Source organism: Vidua chalybeata, chromosome 6 (assembly GCF_026979565.1).
Source record: "Vidua chalybeata isolate OUT-0048 chromosome 6, bVidCha1 merged haplotype, whole genome shotgun sequence".
NCBI classification, from domain to species: Eukaryota; Metazoa; Chordata; class Aves; order Passeriformes; family Viduidae; genus Vidua; species Vidua chalybeata.
This window is the reverse complement of record NC_071535.1, coordinates 46,948,906-46,969,076: the sequence shown is the minus strand read 5'-3', so window position 1 is coordinate 46,969,076 and position 20,171 is coordinate 46,948,906. Positions and strand designations below refer to the sequence as shown.

At 42.7% G+C, this 20,171-nt stretch overlaps 1 protein-coding gene across 3 annotated transcripts in view; it reads left to right on the top strand.

Annotated features, from left to right (window-relative positions):
- Positions 1–20,171, top strand: part of MOB2 (MOB kinase activator 2) — a 110,123-nt gene that overhangs the window by 73,359 nt on the left and 16,593 nt on the right. Inside the window, exon 1 of one of the 3 annotated variants that reach the window (XM_053945571.1) lies at positions 6,939–7,119. The exons of the other annotated variants lie outside the window; for them this stretch is intronic. Coding sequence (XP_053801546.1) covers positions 7,010–7,119 — 110 coding nt within the window. The 5' untranslated portion in view covers positions 6,939–7,009. Of the gene's footprint in view, positions 1–6,938; positions 7,120–20,171 lie in introns of those variants that run through there. 3 annotated transcript variants of the gene reach the window in all.

Sequence of the window (20,171 nt, the reverse complement as noted above, 5' to 3'; positions counted from 1 at the left end):
CTGTCCAGAATTTGTAGGAGAGGGCTAGTCTCAAGACCATATATGATCATACTGGGTTTTGTAAAATGCTGGAAGTTCTATACCATCAAAGTATTCAAATCAAATGGGTAAGTGAATAGCTCTGAAGCCATTTTCTTCAGAAAATCAGAGCATGAAAACTGGCTGTATTTGTGTAAGAAGTTTTAGGAAAACACTAAACAGGCTACCCATGCTGTGCAGTTTTGTGTGGCCATAGCTATGTAAGTATTTATGTCCCACATGCAGCCGAGCTCTCTTGCAGGCAAGCCAAGACTCTGTTCTGAGGGTGCTATGGGTTCCAAGTGTCAGGAATTGTCCTATAAAATTTCAGAGTTTTTTTTTCCCCAGTAAATTTGCACATCTCTCATTTAACATGCTGAATAAGAATTGTTAATGTTTTCAAGTGGCTTGAAATACCTAGCAGTATGTGAGGTTTGAGGATTCCTCAGAGGCAAGATCTTCACGGTTTTACTTCCACAACTGTTTTGAAACAGCAGCAGTGTGGCTTGAGCTGTGCCAAAGCCCTGGTGTGTGTGTGGATCCCAGTGTCCATGTCCAGCACACGCTGACCAAACAGGTTTTACTGGGAAGTGGCCCCTCCTCCGGGCTGCGCTGCCCCAGCGCAAACACTACTTGTACTCACGCCTTTGCTGAGCACCGGCTGGAAACTTCTTCACCAGGATAATAAATTTGAACTATTTCAGGCTGTAGGTTAGGAACTTTATGACATTGTTTATATGGCTAAATCTGTGCTGCGTCTGAGCAGTATTAAGAAATCAAATTAGCTTGGATGAAGCATCTCTGTGTTGAGTTGAGTGTGGAATACAAATTTGCACCAGTCTGGGCATGAAGCAAGTTAATTTTGTGATGTCTGGATTTTGTGGTCCTGCTCTTCAGAAGTAGTAGCTAAGGAGTTATTCTGTAAATGCCAGGAATTACAACAAATAGTTTCTCATTACATAATGTAAGCTCTGGGTGTTATATTTTGTAATGCATGCCTGGGGAAAAAAAATCTCATAGAATAAATTTCATGCTTATTTCATGAATTGTTTTTTTCCTTGTGCTGTCATCTAAATGTGGCATTGCCAGATAAAATCATTTACTGTACTGAAATGAAGCCATTCTTAGCACCAAAAAGGAGGGAATCTTTTATTTCCTTTGTGTTTCTCCATCTGTCTGGGAAAACTCTGCAAGTTCACTCCCAGCATCTCCCCTTTTTCCTTCTGTGCCTTTCCCACCCAAGCATAGATAGAGTCCTGACCAATAACACTGCTGCCACAGATACCCTCCTTTCCTGTGCTGATTACACCTTTGACTCCTTAGCCCAGAGTTTTGTGCCAATTTGCAATTAGGATTTAATTTTCCATGCCATATTTACCCAAGTCTGTAGAAACAGTAGTTGTGTTGTAAAACTTACAGGGAGAGTTCTGTATATATGTAACAAGTAGTTCTCAATATGTTAAGCAATCCCTGGGGAGAACTTCTTAGCCAAGTTTTAGAAGTGTTACCTCTTTATATGAAGCTTGAGGTCCAGTGTATTTGGGGGAGGAAAAGAAAGAACAGGAGTCTTTCATTTTAGCTTTTCTGTATCAAATGCATATTGCATTAATGCTTTCCTGGAGAGCAGCCTAGCTAAACTTTAAAATTAGGGCAAGAAAAAAAAAGGAATGGTAAATTGTGAGATGAAATTGTCACTTGCATTATCTCTGGGAAGGAACTAACAGCAGCTGCAATGGTAGAAATTCAACATCTCAATCCTTACAGTGTCCTGTGAGCACCCGCGCAGCCCATCAGCAGGTACTCTGCTTAATAAGGTTTCTTCCTTTGACTTGCTTGGTGAGATGCAGGAGTTGAAAGACATTTTTGGGCACTCAAAATTATAAATGCATTAGCTTCACTGTCACACCTTCAGTCATTTGTGTTTTCTTCTCACCCTTTTCCCCACCGGAAGAACAAAAGGGATTTCACCCTTGCTGACACAGATTTTTTGTGTCACTCCAGCCTCAGTGTCACCTGGAGCTATTGCTAGGCTTTTGCTAAGCAGACTTTGTCTCTATAGAAGACAGTTTATGAGGGTAATGGATTTGAGCTCTTTATTTGCAAATATTTTCCAGTTTATTGTTCCTGTATATAGCAGTGCCAAGTATATTGTTTTGCAAATTGGGACGAGGGAAACCCTCTCCCTCCTGAGGCTGTGCCATGGTGGTTTTTTACTCCACTGGAATGAGATCTGTAGGAAAGGAACTGTTTGGGGGCTGTTTCATCCTCACTGAAACAGGGTACTGTAGGATGGTGTACAACAACTTAGTACATAAAGCAAAGAACCTTTGGAGTTGAAAGCAGGGGAAGCTTTAAGCAGAATGAAGTAACATTAGAACTTGCCTAGGATTCAGAATAACTTCTAATAAGATAAATTATTTTTATATATAGTGGTATGTTTTCAGGGTTTCTACAAACTGATGTCTGAATCTGATGTTTTGCTCCAACCCCATGGCAATTCTTTGACTCAGAATCTACTTGCCACAAACTTGCCTGAAAAGCTGCACAGGAAACAAGTGTCCTTTCAGTGTGTGTTTTCAGAGGGCTTCTGTCATTTTAGGTGGGCTGACTCAGGAGGACTGTCTGAAATGCAGGTGATAAAAATGAACTCTGCTCTATTTCAGATTACTTCTTCATGTAGAGCCTGAGTGTGATCATCTCATCATTTATTGTGCTCAGGTATTAGTTCAGTGCTAGTCGGGTTGAGTATCTCTTGTTGAGCTGCTTTTATGGCTGCTTCCTTCAACACATTCATGTTCTTCATCTCTTATCCATACACACTTGCTGAACGTGGCTTAACTTGACATTTGGGATTTTGGAACAATAGATGCACCTACACACTTGTCAGAAATACCTTTGAGATCATGATTTCTCTGTTCAGTACATACAGCAGCACTCTTTTACTTTGCTCTTTATTTTTGTTAACGAAGTAAAGTGGTATTTGATGAACCCTTGGTTCTTCTCATTTTGTGCATCCCTCCAAAAAGCCTTAGGTTTTTTTTTTTGTGGGTTTTTTTTTTTTTTTTGGTTTTTTTTTTGGTTTTTTTTTTTTTTTTATTTCCCAATGGAGCTGTACTGACAGTTTGAGCTGATTTGCTTTTCTTGCTGCAAATGATTGCTTGTTTCTCATGTTATGGATGAGGTGAGGATGTTGTGTACCATTTTTTTTTCTCTCTGACTTGTCATTATTTTCAGAGTTTTCAGTAAAGCAACAAATGTAGGCACCTTGTCAATTACAAATGTGCTGATTTTAAGCTCAGTCTTTTATGCACAAACTTTCTGCACTGTGTGTGGCCAGGAAGACCTATTGCTCCTGCTATGATCTCAAGAGTGGAGCAGAACACATACCTTTAAAATCTATTTCCCCCTTCACTCTGACCACTCCAAACTGCTTTCTGAGACTGAGAAAACTTGTCTTCTGTCCAAAATCCATGCCTGTAGTGCTGATACTGAGCAGAGCTGCTCGTGCCATCTGCTGCTGTGTGAGGATGACAAAATGGAGAGCAAATGTAATCTCATATAAATACAGTTTAGAGGCAAGCTGAAGGATAAAATGTTCTCATTGCTGATTTTCAGTCGTTCCAGACACCTGGGAGTACCCTGTGAGGTAACTGGAAAGGGTACTTGGCTAGGTGGTATCAGGGCCACTAAAGTCAAACAAAAGGGCTAATGAGCTTGCAAAATTGAAAAATGTTATATATCAGGCAGGGACACACAATAAACTTAAGCTTAATTTAAAACAGGACTTTGCAGTCTGATGTTACAAGGCTTTATTTCTATGCATATAAATGCTGAATTATACCTTTCTTTATTTTTTTTCTCCCATGACGTTGTTTGTTTGTCTGGTTAAATACAACTCTCTTTCTTTGCCAGCTTCCAAGTACCAGAATACATCCCTGTGGTGGCTGCTTTACATGTACTTTTTATGGAATGGTAAAGGGGGCAAATAAGTATATAATGGTTAACTGCTGCTTATATCAACATTATAAATAAAAAAACATTATTCATAAAATTTATAAATATTATTCCTTGGCTTGGTAGTTGGGATCAGTGTAGAAAGCTTTCCATCAGTGTGCTGCTAGCACATGTAGTCATGTGTAAGTGAGGAGAAATGGGGCTCCTCTCTTCCTAATGGCCTGCTGTGCTCTTCCTCTGTGCCTCTGGTGATGTCACTGTTTTGCTGATGGGTCTGTAGAGCCAATACAAGTGGTGAAGCTGTTTGTAGGTCCATTCACAGGTATTCCTCTTAAGGTTTACTGATGACTTCAATACACAACGCTGCCTGTCTGGTGAGTAGGGCACTTGCTAGAAGCAGTTCACTGATGCTGAAGCACACTTGGGCTAAGGTGCAACAGTTATTGCTTGCAGAGGATGTTGAGGAAGTGAGTGAAAAAGAGGCTTCTGATGAATGTAAATAGGCAGGAGTTCAGATGGCTGTAGACACACTCTTAAGGAAGTGTAGATATGCATCCTTCTGAATATGCACAGGTGGAGATCAGAACAGCAGCTGTGTTCAAATAAACACTCCTTGTAGATGGAGTACTCTTCTTTCTGGATGAAGCAGCTCTCAAACCCATTTGTGTCTGCACGTGTGTTCTACATCTTATCAAAATTGTAAGAATCTGTACTGCACATGTGGTTTAAATTATTTATGTTGATGCCATATAAATAAAGTGTGCATGCCTAAGTTGTGCTTCCTATAATAATGTGATTTTTATTATTTTGAAGCATTTAAAATTGACTTAGAGATGCTGGGTTTTCCCACAACTTGCATAAAATCTGTATTACAGGTAAAATGTAGCTGATCAAAACAGAGAATACTGCTTGAACAGAGGAAAACTGATAGGTGCCACGGAGACATGCAGTTGAGGAAAGGGAAAGAAAAATGCTGGATTGATGTGGAAGCTAGAAGAAGAGAGAAATAAGCCATTTATTTGCACCAAATTAAAAAGTGATCAAATTTGAAAGTTGTGTTTCAGTCAATATTTTGGTTTTACCAGAAGAGGATCAGTTCCTAACCTGCGTGAGATCACTGAACCTCCATCTCTGAAGAGCGACTGTTTTGCACTTGGAGTCATGGAGAGGCTAACTTTCCTAATACAACTGTAACACCACAGAGCTGCATTTATTTTGGTTTTACCCCTGGATTTTTTCTTTAATTTACTTTGGATAGACAGACTTTTAATAAAACTTAAGCTGCTTTATATCACAGGATTGTTGCTTTTAAGGTGGTTCTTTAAAAAACTAAACTCTTTCTGTGCAGATTTCACTATTGGATAAAGCAAGGGCAGCTGCCCTTTTGGCAGGTGCCCCTCCTCCATTTGCCAGGACTCTTGCTTTGTAACGTTACTGTCACAAGTTGCTCTTACTTCCGGAAAAGGTTGACAGAGCATCAGATTTTTCACAGATTGGATTATCTCCTGTATGAAGTGCTAGGATTCAGTGTGGAAAACTGAGCTGTGTTCAGCTGCAGGCTTCCTGTGTGCTATCAGTGAAGTCATTAAAACTCCATCTTAAGTGGATTGCTTCTACAGTGGGACTCAAAATACCTCCTGCTTCACAAGGGTGAGGAGGCCTAACTTGGACGTGGAACTAAAAGTGCATAGCTGACAAACACCCTGCCTGGGTAGATGCTTTGGGACTGAGCAGCAGCACATTTTTCCTTCAGGTTGCATCATGGGGCTGTGGTTTCTGGGGTTTTTGCAAACAGCAGTTGCATTCCAGCCTGCTTTGACCAGGTGATGCCAGGTTGGTGGCAGCAGCAAAGTCACTGTTTGTGCTAAGCTGAATTCAACAAGCCTTGTTTGCCTTCTGTTTACAGAAGATGCCTGTTCAGTAGGCAAACTGGAACACTTGGCTATACCCTGGATGGGGAATTGCCCTTTCTGATTGCAGATTGTCCCTTCCAGTCTTGCAGGTGTACATGAAATGGCAAACCCACTGTTTCCTCTGAGATGTCGTGGGGCAGGCTTCAGTGTGTCAGAATAAGTAATGTTCTCAAGACTTTCTGTTGTAGGTCACATTATGCCACACCTGTCAGATTTTTTGTTGTGATCTGGCTCTAAATGTTACATCTGCAACCTGTGGGCACAGCTGCCTGTCCAAAAGGGATGTGGACTGGTGTTTACATGGCACGGCTAAGGAGTTGGACATACAGTGCCTTTCTAAGGTCTGTTAGGAAAACGCATGGCCAAGGGTTTATCGAGGCAAAAGTGAACGTGAGTCACAATGGACCTTGTGTTTGGGGACGTTGCTTAATCACTCATCGTCGGAGGACCATTACCCAGTGCTTTGCCCTTAACTCTGGTCACAATGGCAAGTCATCTCTTGCTGTTTATAGCCTTCTTCTTCACCCTTCCTCTGTTTAAGTGTCCCTAATAAAGGTCTCGATGTCATTGCTGGGCTGCAATGCGCTAGGTACGACTGTCTGTAGCTCTGGTAGCGCATGTCCTTGCGTGTCACACAGAGCACTGAGAGCAGCGCAAAACCTTGCTCACAAAAGACATCGTTATTCCCGTTTCTCACCGAGAGTCCAGCCTGGCCCCATTACGGACGGGGCCCGTAGTGCTGACAGTAAAGCAGAACCTTTGCCCTGTGTCCTGCTCCGTCAGGCACCATCCTACTTTGCCTTGCTTATTGTCCGGCTGCCAAAAAAAGGGGCGGAGTGTTGTATTGTGGGTACTGGTGCTGGGCAGCCGCGCTCTCCCGTGCCGGCACTGCCCGGGGTTGGGTAACGCGGCCGCGCCGCGCTCCCCGTGCGGCCGCAGCGCCGAAGGGCGCGAGGGCGGGGGCGGGGCCGAGGCCGAGGCCGGGGCGGGGCGGGCGGAGGAGCCGCGGCACCGCCCGCCCCCAGCGCCATTGGCGGGGCCGGCCCGGCAGGGGCGGGCGGCCGGGACAGCGGCGGGGAACTCGGGCCGAGCGAGCTGCGGTCACTGCTCCGCACCGCCGTACCATGGTGGGGGATCACTGCAGCCTCCCTGGTGAACGGCCCGTGCTCGCCCAGAGTCCCAAGCCCGGATTAAGCTGCAAGATGGTCCTGCAGGCGGTGGGCAAAGTGCTGCGGTAAGGGCGGGTCCGGCGGTGGCCGTGGCGCCGGGCGGTCAGGGCGGCTGCCCACGGGGCATACCGGGAGAGGAGGGAGCTGAAGCTGGAGTGAAAACTCCGGCCGGGGCGACAGGCGCTCCTTCCTGAGCCCCGCTCCTCTCTGGAAGAAGGAGGGAGGCTGATTTTGGCTCCCTCTGGGTCCTGTGTAGCGATCGGGCGGATGGAAATTGGAATAACAGTAAGCGCTTGGAGAGGAACATTTGTTCACCCTTAATACGGCAGTCGGGTTTTCTTTGCGCTTTCATGAGAACTGAGTTTCCAGGACGTAATCAGACAGTGAAGGTCCGGGCTTGCCTGAATAAGGAGTCTGACCAAGATGCTACATGCTTTGGCACGTTTTCTACAGAAATGTTGTAAGATGAGGGGGAGAAATTGCTCATGCAGCTCAGAAGGGCTTGTGTGAACGTGGATGACTACTGAGACCAAAACCAGACTCTTTGGCAAAGGATATGCAGTAATTTGATTTGGAGGAGTTCTGACCCGTTCTGGTTGGTAGGGTAAAACGTCACCATAAATATTAGGATTAGGAGCTTCATTCTTCAACAACTGCAGCTTTTTTATTTTGGTTGTATTCAGATATTTTTCTGGAATCTGGAGAGTTGCTCCAAAAGGGAGCCTTGTTCCTCCAGCATAACTTTATTTGGCAAGCTTTCGTTCGTCCCCGTTTCCTACTGTCTGTTGCCAATTGTTAAATGTTTGTCAACAGAAACATTATCCCTCTCTTCCTCTGTTGACTCATGTCTCTCCCCAAGCGAGTTTAAGGGAGCCATTTATTAAAGCAGAATGTTCTGGTCACAAAGCGGCTGAGCTCTGCCTGGGACTTCAGCTAGAGGAGTTCGCTGAGCTTGGAGCAGCCTTGGTGTGAACAGCTGCTTATATTTGCTCTTTAAAAAGTCCCGTAGTGCAGTTTTTTTTATTTTTTTCCCTGTTAAAAATATTTTCCCGTAGAAAACATTAATTTAAAGAATTGAGTTTTCTCTTTCAGCTTTTAAACAAGTTTAACGTCCCTTCTTTTCATTTTTGGGGGCAGTGTGTCTATAATTCAATATGGTGTTATACAGCTGGTATATAATAAAATCCATTGGCCAGTGACTTGCTATTCATGATGTGAACCTTTTGAAGTTTTTGGTAGCTCTTCTATTGGCAGCACTCCCAGATGTAAATAGATGGGTGCCTCTGTAGGGAAGAATTGCCAAACCTTTTGTTAAGTATCTATGGCTGTTTATTTTATACTACAGGTAAATTCCTGTGACTTAGAAGTGAAACATATATTTTTAATTTGTTCAGTGCACACTTTTTAAAAAATGCAACATTAACCTCAGTCTTTCTCCTCCTACTGGAGTCCGTGCCGAAATTGTGCATAATTTTGCTTTCCTTCTGAGATTAATTTTTGATGTGTACTATAAAACTTGTGAAAGCAGGAAAATATTGTCACATGAAATGTTTTGGAGTCATGAATTAATATTTTGTTGAGCTGTTACTAGATGGGAGTGATTACTGTTTTGTAGTTAAATGTTCTTTTAATGTGTCTTTTTGTTCTGGGTTATCTCCTTTGGCTAGTAGTTAGAGAGAAATATGAAATCACAAAAACTTTCTTTAGATGCCATACTGGTTCTCTTATTTCTCCTCTTCTGCTTCAGATGCCTTATCTGACCTTATGTGTTTTACGTCATCTTGCTTTGTTCTGTAAAATATAAACTCGTCCTATTCTGTAAAGAGCTCAGGCAGTGTGAAAGCAGAGGCACTGGTGAGGAGCCAGGTAAATACTACATCCAGTCAAAGTTTCCTTATTGCAGAAATGGGATATTAGTGCTTCAGAAAGTGTGAGCCCAGTCAGTGATGGTGGAAGAAGGAACCACATGGGACCTCATTTAGGCCAAAAATGGTGGCTTGTTGGTGACAGCTGGGATGGGATTTCTCTGAACAGAGGCACTCACAGCTGAACTTTGTCCACGTTATTGTTGGTAGAAAAGAACAGGGACCTTAAATGTCCTGTGTCTGAATGCAGAGGTGCAATGCCTGCAATGACAGAGTGACCACCTCACATGGTAATACTTAAGTTGTAGTCATAAGAAGTTAAATGAGATCTATCCCAAATTACTGTAATATCTTGCCATCTCTTTCAGAGGAAACATATCAAATAGCACTTCTAAGCTTGGTCACCTGGAACTGCTGTTGTCTATACAATGCTAAACTCTGTATGGAGTAATTTTTCTTTTGTTGATCAGGCCATCACCAGTGGCTTGGTGATGAGATCAAAGGATATCTTGCTTGTGCACAGCCCGGTGTTATGAGCAGCCCCTGCTGCATTTTAAGCCCTTTTCTCAGGCCTGAGAACTGTCATGGTCACAGTTTCCTGCCAAGGAATTGCAGAAATTGACAATGGACAAAGGATAGAATGCCTGTGTTCACTCTAAACTGCCTCCACTCCCATCTCTCTCCTGCTTGTGAATTATAAAGCTCAGGTGTTCTTGTGCAATAGTTAATCAGTTTGATTTCCTACGTAGCAGATTTGTTGCTATTTATGTCCAGTGTGAGTAGTTCCAACTAACGCACTCGAGGCTTTTAACGCACAAGTTGTTCTCATTAGTAGGTCCAGCTCCTCCTGCCTGCTGCATGCTCTGTGTGCCACACGTTAGGAGTAACAGCTGCCAGAGGAGGAATCAATACAGCGAGGAAAGGAGGAGAGAGGTGTGAGGAAGCAGAAAGACGTCATGAGAAGAGCAGTCCTGAGAACCTGAGAAGAGTTTAACAGAGGGTGGGGGAAAGACAGCTGAACCAGAAAGGGGGAAAAATGTAACAAAAGCAACAGATGTGTTCTTAGTCTTTCTAATTAATGTTTTATGAAAGCCACAGTTAGGTTTATTGCTCTTTTAAATTATTAGTGATTCAACTATGAAGAACTCTGGAGATGCTTGTATCTTTCATCATATTGGTTAGTAAATTGTGTTTAACACTTCAGGGATGGGACCAAGGCTGCGCACTTGTAATCATTAAAAAAAAATTGAGACACCAGTAGGAGAGTGTCATCTCCTCTTTAAATTAGTCGCAGCACAGCTGAGAAGTCCCTTAACATGGTGTTTAATTAGGGATGTTTAATTTCGTTTCACGTCATATGTTTTTGAAATATGTTAATGTCATTTTTTCCCCTTTTCTGTAATGAATTGTGCTATTATTTAGCCCATAATTAGAGAGGAAGAAAAACCTAAAATATATGCAGTTTTTCGGGTTTTTGTTATTTTGATTTCTGTGAGTTGATGGTTCTTGAGAGATGTGGAAGGGGAAAGGGCAAAGAGTATCATGCCAAAACTTGGAATATGATTCCATTTTTTAGCATTATTTCATTAATTGTCCGAATTTCTTGTGGCATCATGGGTTCCTGTCAGCTTCCTTGCAGAGGTCTCTGCTTTTTACTGGCCTCAAGCAGCACAAGTGGAAGGAAGACTCGGGTTCCTGGGATCTCTCCCTTGTTTGGTCGCAGCGGGTAACAGAGCCAGCCATAAGCATTTTTCAGAGCCACACGCTGCTGAGTTCAGGACAAAATGTTCACTGTCTGCACCAGTGCCTCAGTCCTGATGCAGATGCTCGAGTGTGTTTGCAGTGCTGTGATGCTTTGGGTACTGTGCTGGCAATTTTCAGAGGCTGTTCCCCATGCAGCTTCCTAGTCTGTGTGTTTCCTTTTAAGTTTCCAGTAGAACTGAGTCCCTCTGGGATAGCTGACTGTTAATCAGGGATACTGTGGTAGGATAGAGGAATGATGCAGACTACAGAGTTGTGATGTCACTGTGTAACGTCCTTGGATAAATTACAGTATGGTTTATATCTACACACCATCCTGGATGATTGTGGAAATAGATAAGTTAAACCTCCCCTTTCTCATAAGAGCCTCCCTTTTTACAGCATTGTACAGGCATTGATTTGGATACCAACTAAAAATAAAACAACCAACCCCACTCTTTTTTGGGTAAGTGCTTTTCAAGAGTGTAGTTACTTGTCTTCAGTGATAGAGTGATAATGATTGTTTCATTTGGATAAATTAGCAAGTTTGAGTTGGCATTCTGGATGCTGCTATGTATTTTTATAGCCAACATTCAGAAGTTTTTGCAAAATTAAATTCCTTCTCTACTTCTCAATTCATAGCAAGATGAGGAAGAAACCAGTTTGATTTTGACATTTTATTTTGGCTTTTAGGTGATCATGCAAGGTTGTCTTGTGTTCATGAACTGGGACATAGATGGGTAGGAGCAGAGAAGCTTCTCCTCTGCTGCCCGGACTCCCATGACTGAAGACAGCTGTTGTCTGTGACACTTGTGTGTATCAGCAGGACTAAAGCAAATACTTAAACAATCAATCCTGTTTTATTCTAATTTAGGCAGAAGCATTTTTCAATAATTTAGTCCAGTTCACAGTATTAGAAAGTAATTAGAAGAGCCTTGTTTAGCACTAGCTGATCTGATTAATGCAAAAGCCTGAGACAGACAGACGAGAAGGGAGGGAGGACAGTATGGAGGGAAAGGGGCTTATAGGCAAAACGCTCTTCAGAGCCACGTTGGCTATTTTTATCCTGTTCTTTTTCTTTCTCCCTCCCACAACTTTCCATTGTACCAAAATAGTTCAAAATGTTTGGTTCAGGGCAGCTGACATCACTAGTTGTCATGCTGTGTCCTGCTGAATATATTTCTGTAACAGGAGCTGATGCCTCATACAATGATGGCCTTCTGGGACTCTCCAGCTGCTCAGAAAGGACTGGTGACACTGTGGGGCAGTAACATCTTGTGCTTTGGCAAGGGGTGACCAGGCAGGAGGGACTCTGTTGGCTCTTCTGTGGGAATGAGAGCATGGATGTGCTTGTGGAGATGGCTCTTGGACACAAGTGTCCTGTCCTCAGGGCAGAGCTGGTGACAGGAGGCAGGCCTGGGTGGCATTGCCAGCCTGGTGGGCTCATTTGGCTGGGATGTGCCTGCTGGAGAGGTGGCTCTCCCTGCATGTGCTGGGTATTCCCAGCATACACAGATAGCAAAGTCTCTTCTGGCTGTAGACACAAAACTTGTTGTGCTCTGCCTGATGTTCAGTCCCCCAGGAAGCTGTCAGATACCTCTGGCAAAGCCATGCCATGACTGGGGCTCTTGCTGGAGCTCAGGACTTGGAGGTGTGCTCTGCAAAGATGCTATGTCTCCCAGGTAGGTCCAGCACACCAGGCACTTCTCTGTTTCTTAGGATAATCCTCTGTGAATCCTTTGTGAACATCACTGAACTATGTACAGCGTATTATCTTAATGAAGAACTTGGTGCCTTTCTTCAGAGAATGGAGAACTCCATTCTTTACAGCATGGAGTTGTATTTGGGTTACGTGTTCCACATCCTGTGAAGTGATAGCCAGAGGGAGAGCACTGCTAAAATTCTGTGTTGAAACAACCCTCTAAGGTGTCTCCAGAGCTCATACAGAAAGGGCTCCTGGCCAAGGTTTAATAGCATTTTCCACTTGTTTAGAGGTAAAAGTACGCTTGCTTCTTTTTTTACTGAAGATGCCTCCTGGACACTTTACAAAGAATAGATCTGACTGTATCCTCAGTCAGAGGAAATTATTCACCCTTCTTTTATCTTTTCTTGGTATGCATATAGGATTTATTCCAGATTTTAGCTGCTTGTTTCAGTCTGGAAGATTATTTCATTTATGTATGAGTGTGCAACATTCATCCTTCTGGGTGTTGACTATAGTTCCTGGTTTGTTTATTTTTTTTCCTATGTTGCAATAGCCATGTTTCTGGTGCTGCTCTTTATGGGAAAATTATCTACTTCACACAATTTCTGTCTGCTGTTCTCTGGGATCTCAAACATCTGTGCACTCCAAGACCTTTACCAGGTAGGTTTTTAGGAGAAAAAAAGTTCTCTGTAGAAGAGCTTTTCTCTTGCTATTTTTAATTTTTTTTAAGAGGTGTGATGTTAGGAATGTGATCTCCTATCAGTTGTCCTGTGTCTTAAGATGGCTGAGGCAAAATCTATCTGTTCCTCTATTGTACATCTCTCTGTAATTTTGTACACCAAAATTGAGTTTGTTAAAGTGTTATTTTGTTGAGGAGAATTTTAAAATCCTTTTCTTAATCCCTGGCGCTGTGGGGTCCAACAGAATCTTAACTAAAACTTCAGCAAATTGCTGTCAGAGAAGAGATGTTGCATTTCTTTTAAGAGTTGCCAGCACCTAGTCTCTTGAAAGGGGATTGGATGTATGGATTAACCCTTTCTTCCAGCTTTCTGAAGAACAAACCTGCTTCTCTGAATGAATGAAGCCCATTAGCACTGAAACCAGACTGCCTGAACTTGTCAGAAAATTCTGCTCTGTTAATTTTTCAAGTTCTTTTCTGTCTGGTATGGAAATAAGTTTAGAAGTGCTTTTGCTCAGATAGCAGGAACGCGCGGTAGCAGATGCTCCCCAGGTGAAAGGAACATTGAGGATATCTGTGTGATTCCTTTTATTTTTAAAAAAAAGAAAAAACAGCAGTGAGTGCAGCTGTCCTCAGAAGGGCGGGTAGTAACACAATATTAAAATTCTTAGTTTACTATCTGGAAAAAGTAGTCTTGGAACACCACACAAAGTACATGGAGTTACTGAAAAAAGGCTTCTGTCTCTTCATTGTTGGTTTATGTAACTTCACACAGAGGAGGGATGATGTGAGGTGCACTTTGCTGGCTCCACTCACACCCAGACAGCCCAATCTGCTCTTCTGTCCACACATCCCAAGCTCAGAACACCAAAGCCTTACAGGGAAGGTGCTGCCTGTCAGCAGGATGCTTTTCCCAGCATGGAAAAGGAAAATTCTGATAAAGAGACTTTGCTAATTCCTTCTTTTACAGAGTCCCCAGTTTCAGTGTGACTGATAAATTTCTTTAGAATTATGCAGGGAAAAGATAAAGCTTAGGTCTTGAGACCACATTCTGTGTGGGACAGAGGGGAAGCTGAATTATCTCTCAACTGAAATAGTTATTTTTCTGTTGCTTTGCAGCATAGAAAGATTTTTTCGTGTCTGGGTATATCATTCAAAACAGTACAATTTTAAATCCACACATAACCATCCCTTGCTTTGAGGGGTGACTCTTGCAAAAGCTGGGGCAGAAGTGTGGCTTCACATTGATTTTTGAGGAATGTCTCAGGTGTTAGTCTCAGCTTCTATGACCTGATCAGTTGCAAATCCCTCCTGAGCAGTTAAAGATCCTTTTTGTCATTTGCTGGTGCAGCCAAGGGAATGAAACAACTTCAGTACACAACTGTGCATCTAATTTTAGTATTTGTTTTTGAAAATTACTAGTTTTCCTTAACCAATTTCTTGGTTGTGCTCTCAGTATTTAATTAAAAGACTGAATTTGTATTTTAACAGGCTCTTGGAAGTAACACTGCAAGTTTGGTGTATCTATGGGTTTTTTCCTGGTTGCTAGTGGATCAGTATGTCTATAAAGGTGTTTCTACTTGCTTTTCAGTTTCCTGTGCTGTATTTGGAAAAGTAATAAATTAGGGTTGGGAATCACTGTTGTCCCACTAGCTAATTAACAGTGATACAACTGTACCAGTAATTAAACTATTACCCACCCTACTATTTTTTCAACTACTCATTCAGATGTTCTTTACTTTGGCCTATGAATCCATAGTTTGTATTTAAAATAGATTTTTTCCTACCTCTGTTGTACAGAAAAGCTTCAATGTGATGTTTTCTAAGAAATTCTGAAATAGCTGTGTACTATTGTTGACAAAACTGAAGAGTGTTGCATCATTCTGTCAAAAAATCTTTAAAAATTAACTGCATGGTTACACTAGTGAAAGTTTGTACATATAATTTGTTAATGAAAGTTAGTTAAGATAATGCTTTGATTCCTTTTCCCACTGACTTTCTGACCCTTTGAGGAGACACAATTTATGCCTTCTATGGACCTCAATTTTTAAGTTTAACAAGATAATTCACACTAAAGCTGAAAGGATCTGCTTCTCCTCACAGGATCTGGTCTAAGGCATGCCGGGAGAGATGGGACTTACCTGAACTGACTTGTTTTTAAATTAAAGACAAAATATTTCCCCCATAAAGGGGGGGCGGGGGGGAGGTTTTGATCTCTGCCATTGAGAAGTGACGCTGACCTGTAATATTTTCTAGTGAATAAATATCCTTCCTAATTAAAATGCTGTGGTTAACTTAAAGTGTAAGAGATGAATTTGTGGAGCTTGATACAGAGGATGAAAATTTTAGGTGGGGCTGCTTTGGCACATTGGTATTTCTTTGCCCAACCTGCTCAATAACTAATGACTGGTAGATGATTGAATTCCCCCCAGCTGTGTGTCTCAGTGCAGCAAGATGCACGTGTGTGTGCTAGTACACATGCTTTAAAAGTGAGGTGACACGTGCAGGCATGCAAAATTGCTTATGAATAGTGAAAACAAGTTAGGCTTTTTTTTTTCCTCATGATGTGTATCTGAGTTTGTACTGTGTACTGAAGCTCCTGCAAAGAAAGCTGAGATGTTTGAAGTAGCTGTGTTGATACCTTTGTTTCCATGTGCACTCTCAGTTGTGGTGTGCCCTAGCACATTTCTGTCTCATTAAAACACATTTTTTTTAGATGGAAAGAAGATAAAGTTTATGTGAAGGTTTCAGCTGTTTAAGTCCTGCCTACTGTATGATAGAGGTGTCGTTTTCCAAGGTGAAACTGTAGCAGGAAGGCAGGTGCTGAGCTCATTTTCAGTCTCTTCCCTACAGAAATAACTAACGTGCCTTCTGATGCAAGACACCTTTTTTGCCTAAATAGTTGTAATTTCACAATGCAAGTACATGAGACACTATATGCACCTGTCTTCCAAAACACAGTATGTGGGGAAGCTTGACCTCCATATCTAACATGGTTTTGCAGTTGCAGGTTTTCTTTAGGCTACAGTGGTGCATAAAACTAGTCTGTATTATCAGTTAATTTTTGGTTGTTGTCATACAAAGAGAGCTTGCAAGGCAAGATGGCAGTGAGGAAACTAAATAATTTTTTACAAAGACAAACTTGTCTGCACCCTGGTACTCTGAACAGAACGAGCTGTCTGCATTTGTGTATCTTGGGCTATATAGCAAGAAGTCTGATTGCTGAAGCCAGGTTGCCATGGTGAAATAATTCCCAGCAATTAAAGCACAGTTCCATCCTGAAAAGCAACTCTGTGCAAGCTATGTTGTGAAATCCCGTGCTTACAAGGCCATGAGGTTTCCAAATCAAATTTGCTTGGTTTAGAAATAAAAAGGTAGCTTTGCAGTCCTCCAGCTCTACAAAATTCATCGGGGTTGAGACATTACAGTGCCTTTAGTGATTTATGTGCTCTGGTGGTGAACTCCCTCCCTGCATAGGTGCACCATAGGGTACTGGATGTGCTCATCTAGAGATAACAGGGCTGTATCAAAGTAGCCAGGAGGAGCAGTTGCTGCCAAAACCTGAATTTAATAGTGACGTAAAAGTCAAAATAATTCTGTGTTCCAATAGGAGATTAGAGGATAATACATCAGTGATTAAATTAATAGACATATCAGAAAAGACACAGGGAATGCTTATTAAGATTTTTTTGTGGTTTTACTACAGTACATTAAATTTATTCTTTCGATTTGAAGAGTTTAAAAACCTTAAAAGAGAGCTAAAACTTTTTTTTGTCAATTACATTGTTTTTCCTTGTTATCGGCAGGTAGTATTTCTGGCCTTCAGAGTTTCAAATTGTCTGCTGAAAAATACTCCTCTGAATATAAAAACAAACCTGACATATCTATATTTATCTTCCCCAGAGTGAAAAAGGTGCTAAAAGCCCCTCCAAAACTTGCTTTCAAATCTTGGTGCAGATCACTTGTTCTCAAGGGTCTGTGGGTTACCTTTCCGCTGCAGCACATGTAACAACCAGGCTCACTGGCTCTGCCATGGTTTGCTTTCAGTTAAGAGCCAATTTTCTTCTTTCTCTATGTGTTTTAATTAGAGAAATGTACGGTATGCTGTAGATCTCTGCCTTGGACTGCAATGTTTTTTTGTTTTAGAGAAAGAACTATTTATCTCTGCTGCTTTCCAAAGGTCCTTGGAGAGCTAGCTGAGATGTAAATATTGACATGTGCAGATACCTGTGCTGAAATGAATCCTGGTCCTACTGTGTGGCAGCAGTATGGGAGTATATTTAGCAGTGGAGGATGATGAGGACACATTTGTGTTGCTTGAATACTTATGACATTTTTCCTCTAAGGGAGGCAAGGATACAGGAGCATCCTTATCTTGGTATTGTGTATGGGCCTGATGGGTTGGAGTGTTTGCCTGGGGACTGAAATGAGCTTTTTGTTAACGAGACAGAGTCCAGATCAGAGCTCCAGCCTGCGTTTTCAGCTGATGAATGGCTGGGCAGAGGTGTCCTAAAGAGTCAGCATGGGGTGGCCTCTCCTGTCCCCACACCAGGGTCTGCTCTGAGTGCCATTCCAGGGGAGGAGGAATTGCAGGCACGGGTGAATATACTATGAGACTCCTTCTCAAGCAGGGATTTGGGGGTTGTCCTCTTTCTGCTCAGTTTTGGCTTCCTTTCAGACAGTTTGCTAACTGGAGACTTAAAAAACAACAAAAAACAAAAGCCACCACTCCATGTCATTCCCATGCTCAGGACTTGGGCACCTCTGACTTAGTGCTCTGCTGTGTGGTTTGTTCTAAGCATTGACTAAACACTTAGTCTATGACCTACTGAATCTCTGTTACCACAGACTTTATTTGGCTCCATGAAGAGATGTTGAAAATAGGAAAGATTAGTCCTTTTTATTTTCTATTCCAGAAGTTACCAGAAGTCTGGATTGTAGTAAGTTGCTTAAGAAAAGAATCTTGCTGAGCCTCCTTATTGGGATATGTGAGGGCTTTTTGCCACCAAGGTAAAAGAGAACATTTCAAAATTAAGAACAACTGTGTATTGCTTGGGTAATTTTGTTTCTTCTAGTGAATTGTTTCATTTGAATTACATCACTGGCTCCTAGAAAAAAGTAATCTGTTTGTTTCCCATTGGACATGGCTTCCCTGGCGTCCCAGTTGTGTTATCTGGAGGGGAACCTGGAGAGGGCAAGGACTATGTAGCGAGGAAGCTGGAAACCTCTGTTCAGTCTTGGGGAGGAGTTCTGGCAGGTAGGCCCGGGGAAGAAAGGGAACTCCAGTGCAGCATGTTCTACCACAAGAATGCACTCTGCACATTTTTCTAGCATTAGCTGAGCTGTGGCATGCCTGGCCTTGCCTCTGCAGCCATTCTTCACAGAGCTGCATTGGAGACAAGGTGGGGGACCCTTGGGCTACAGCAGACCTGGGAGTCTCAGCAGGGGAGTTAATGTGCCTCTGACACACCGCTGTGGGCAAACACTCAGCTTGTGCTGGGAGGTGATGTACCAGGGAGGTAAGAAGAATCATAGCTGTTTGGGATAGAAAAGACCCTTGAGGTCATTGAGTCTGCCATTAAACCATATCCAGACATCATAAATAGTTCCAGGGATGGTGACTCCACCAGTTCCCTGGGCAGCCTGCTCCAGTGCCTGATAACTATTTGGTGAAGAAATTTTTCCTAACACACAGTCTATTCCTTGAGGCCATTTCCTTTTATCCTGTCCACTGTTACCTGGGAAAAGAGACCTTTTCTTGCTGCAACTTCCTTTCAGGTAGTTGTAGAGAGTGGTAAGGTAGCCTGAGGCTCCTTTTCTCTGGGCCACACAAGTCCAGCTCAGTCAGCTGTTCCCTGTAAGACTTGTGTTCCAGCCCCTTCACCAGCAGGTGGGTGGGGAGTCCTACAAGAGAGCACAGAAAGGCCTGATGTACCAGACATGGCATGGTGCAGGTGCCCCATGTTCTCCTTGCTTTTCCAGCAGCACCAGCTGGAGCTCCATCTGGCCCTACAGAATGTTTTGGGCTTTCTGTTGAGAAGCAGCATTATGAAATAATGTTATGGCACTTGTCATCCTTAACATGCCTGCCATGCCTTGGCACCGACTGTTTACAGCAGAGCATCTGGAGGCCAAGCAAAGATTCCCTTTTAAGGCAAAGAGCCACTATGAGAATCCCAAAGAAAAAGTTTGCCTGGCATGTAGGGTACATTCTTCTTTCCTCCTCCTCTTAAATAAACTATTAGTAACTTTTAAAAACAGAACAAAAATGAACAATTAGGGCCAGCAATGCTGCCAAAGATGCTTTATGCTGCGCAGCCCCCTTAGACCTGGGCAGCAACCAAGCCCTGGAGCTGACCTGGGGCAGAAGAGGGGAAGAATGAAGCTGAGGTCAGAGGGGTCTGTCAGAGACCTGTGGGAAGAGGAGATCGGAATGGAGACTGCCTTAAAAAGCTTGGTCTCCTTCCCTTCTGCAGCCCTGGAGAAAAGCACTGTCCACAGCAATCTGTGAGCAATTGCACTGAATGCTGCACTGGGATTTGGACTTGCTTTCCAATACCTTGCACAGCTTCCTTTCCCATGCTGATGTTCTTTTCTTTCCCAATCCTGAACATGATGTGTACATCCAGGATTTGTGTTCTGAGTGTGCTGTCATGTGGCATTTCCAGCTGAAGATTAAGCAGTGATCTGGGTTAAAACAGGACATGAGATTGCAGAAAAACCTCTAGAGGTGCTAATACTGTGCTGTTTTAAAGAAAGAGGGGAAATACAAATATCGTCTCTAGCGTTGTTCTCAAAGGAAGGGCAGCTCGACTGATGTTTGAAGGAAGCTGTTATTCCCCTTTTTGTGCATGCTGTACAAGTAAACAAAGACACTGAATTACCAAGAAGGGATTTAAGCTCCGTAGCCCTTCTAAGTTTCCAGTTCTTGCTCTTAACTGAGGAAAAATGGCAGTAGGTTGCTGGGTAGGAAACGGGACAGCCTTCAAGAGTTTATTCCTGACCCGTAAGAACTGGCGTAACCTGCTTCTTCATTGTTCTTGTCACTTGGACTCATAAATTTCAGCTCATAAAACTGCTTCCTTCCTGCTATGAATGGGTTCAGGACTCCTGTGCTTACGCAGAACG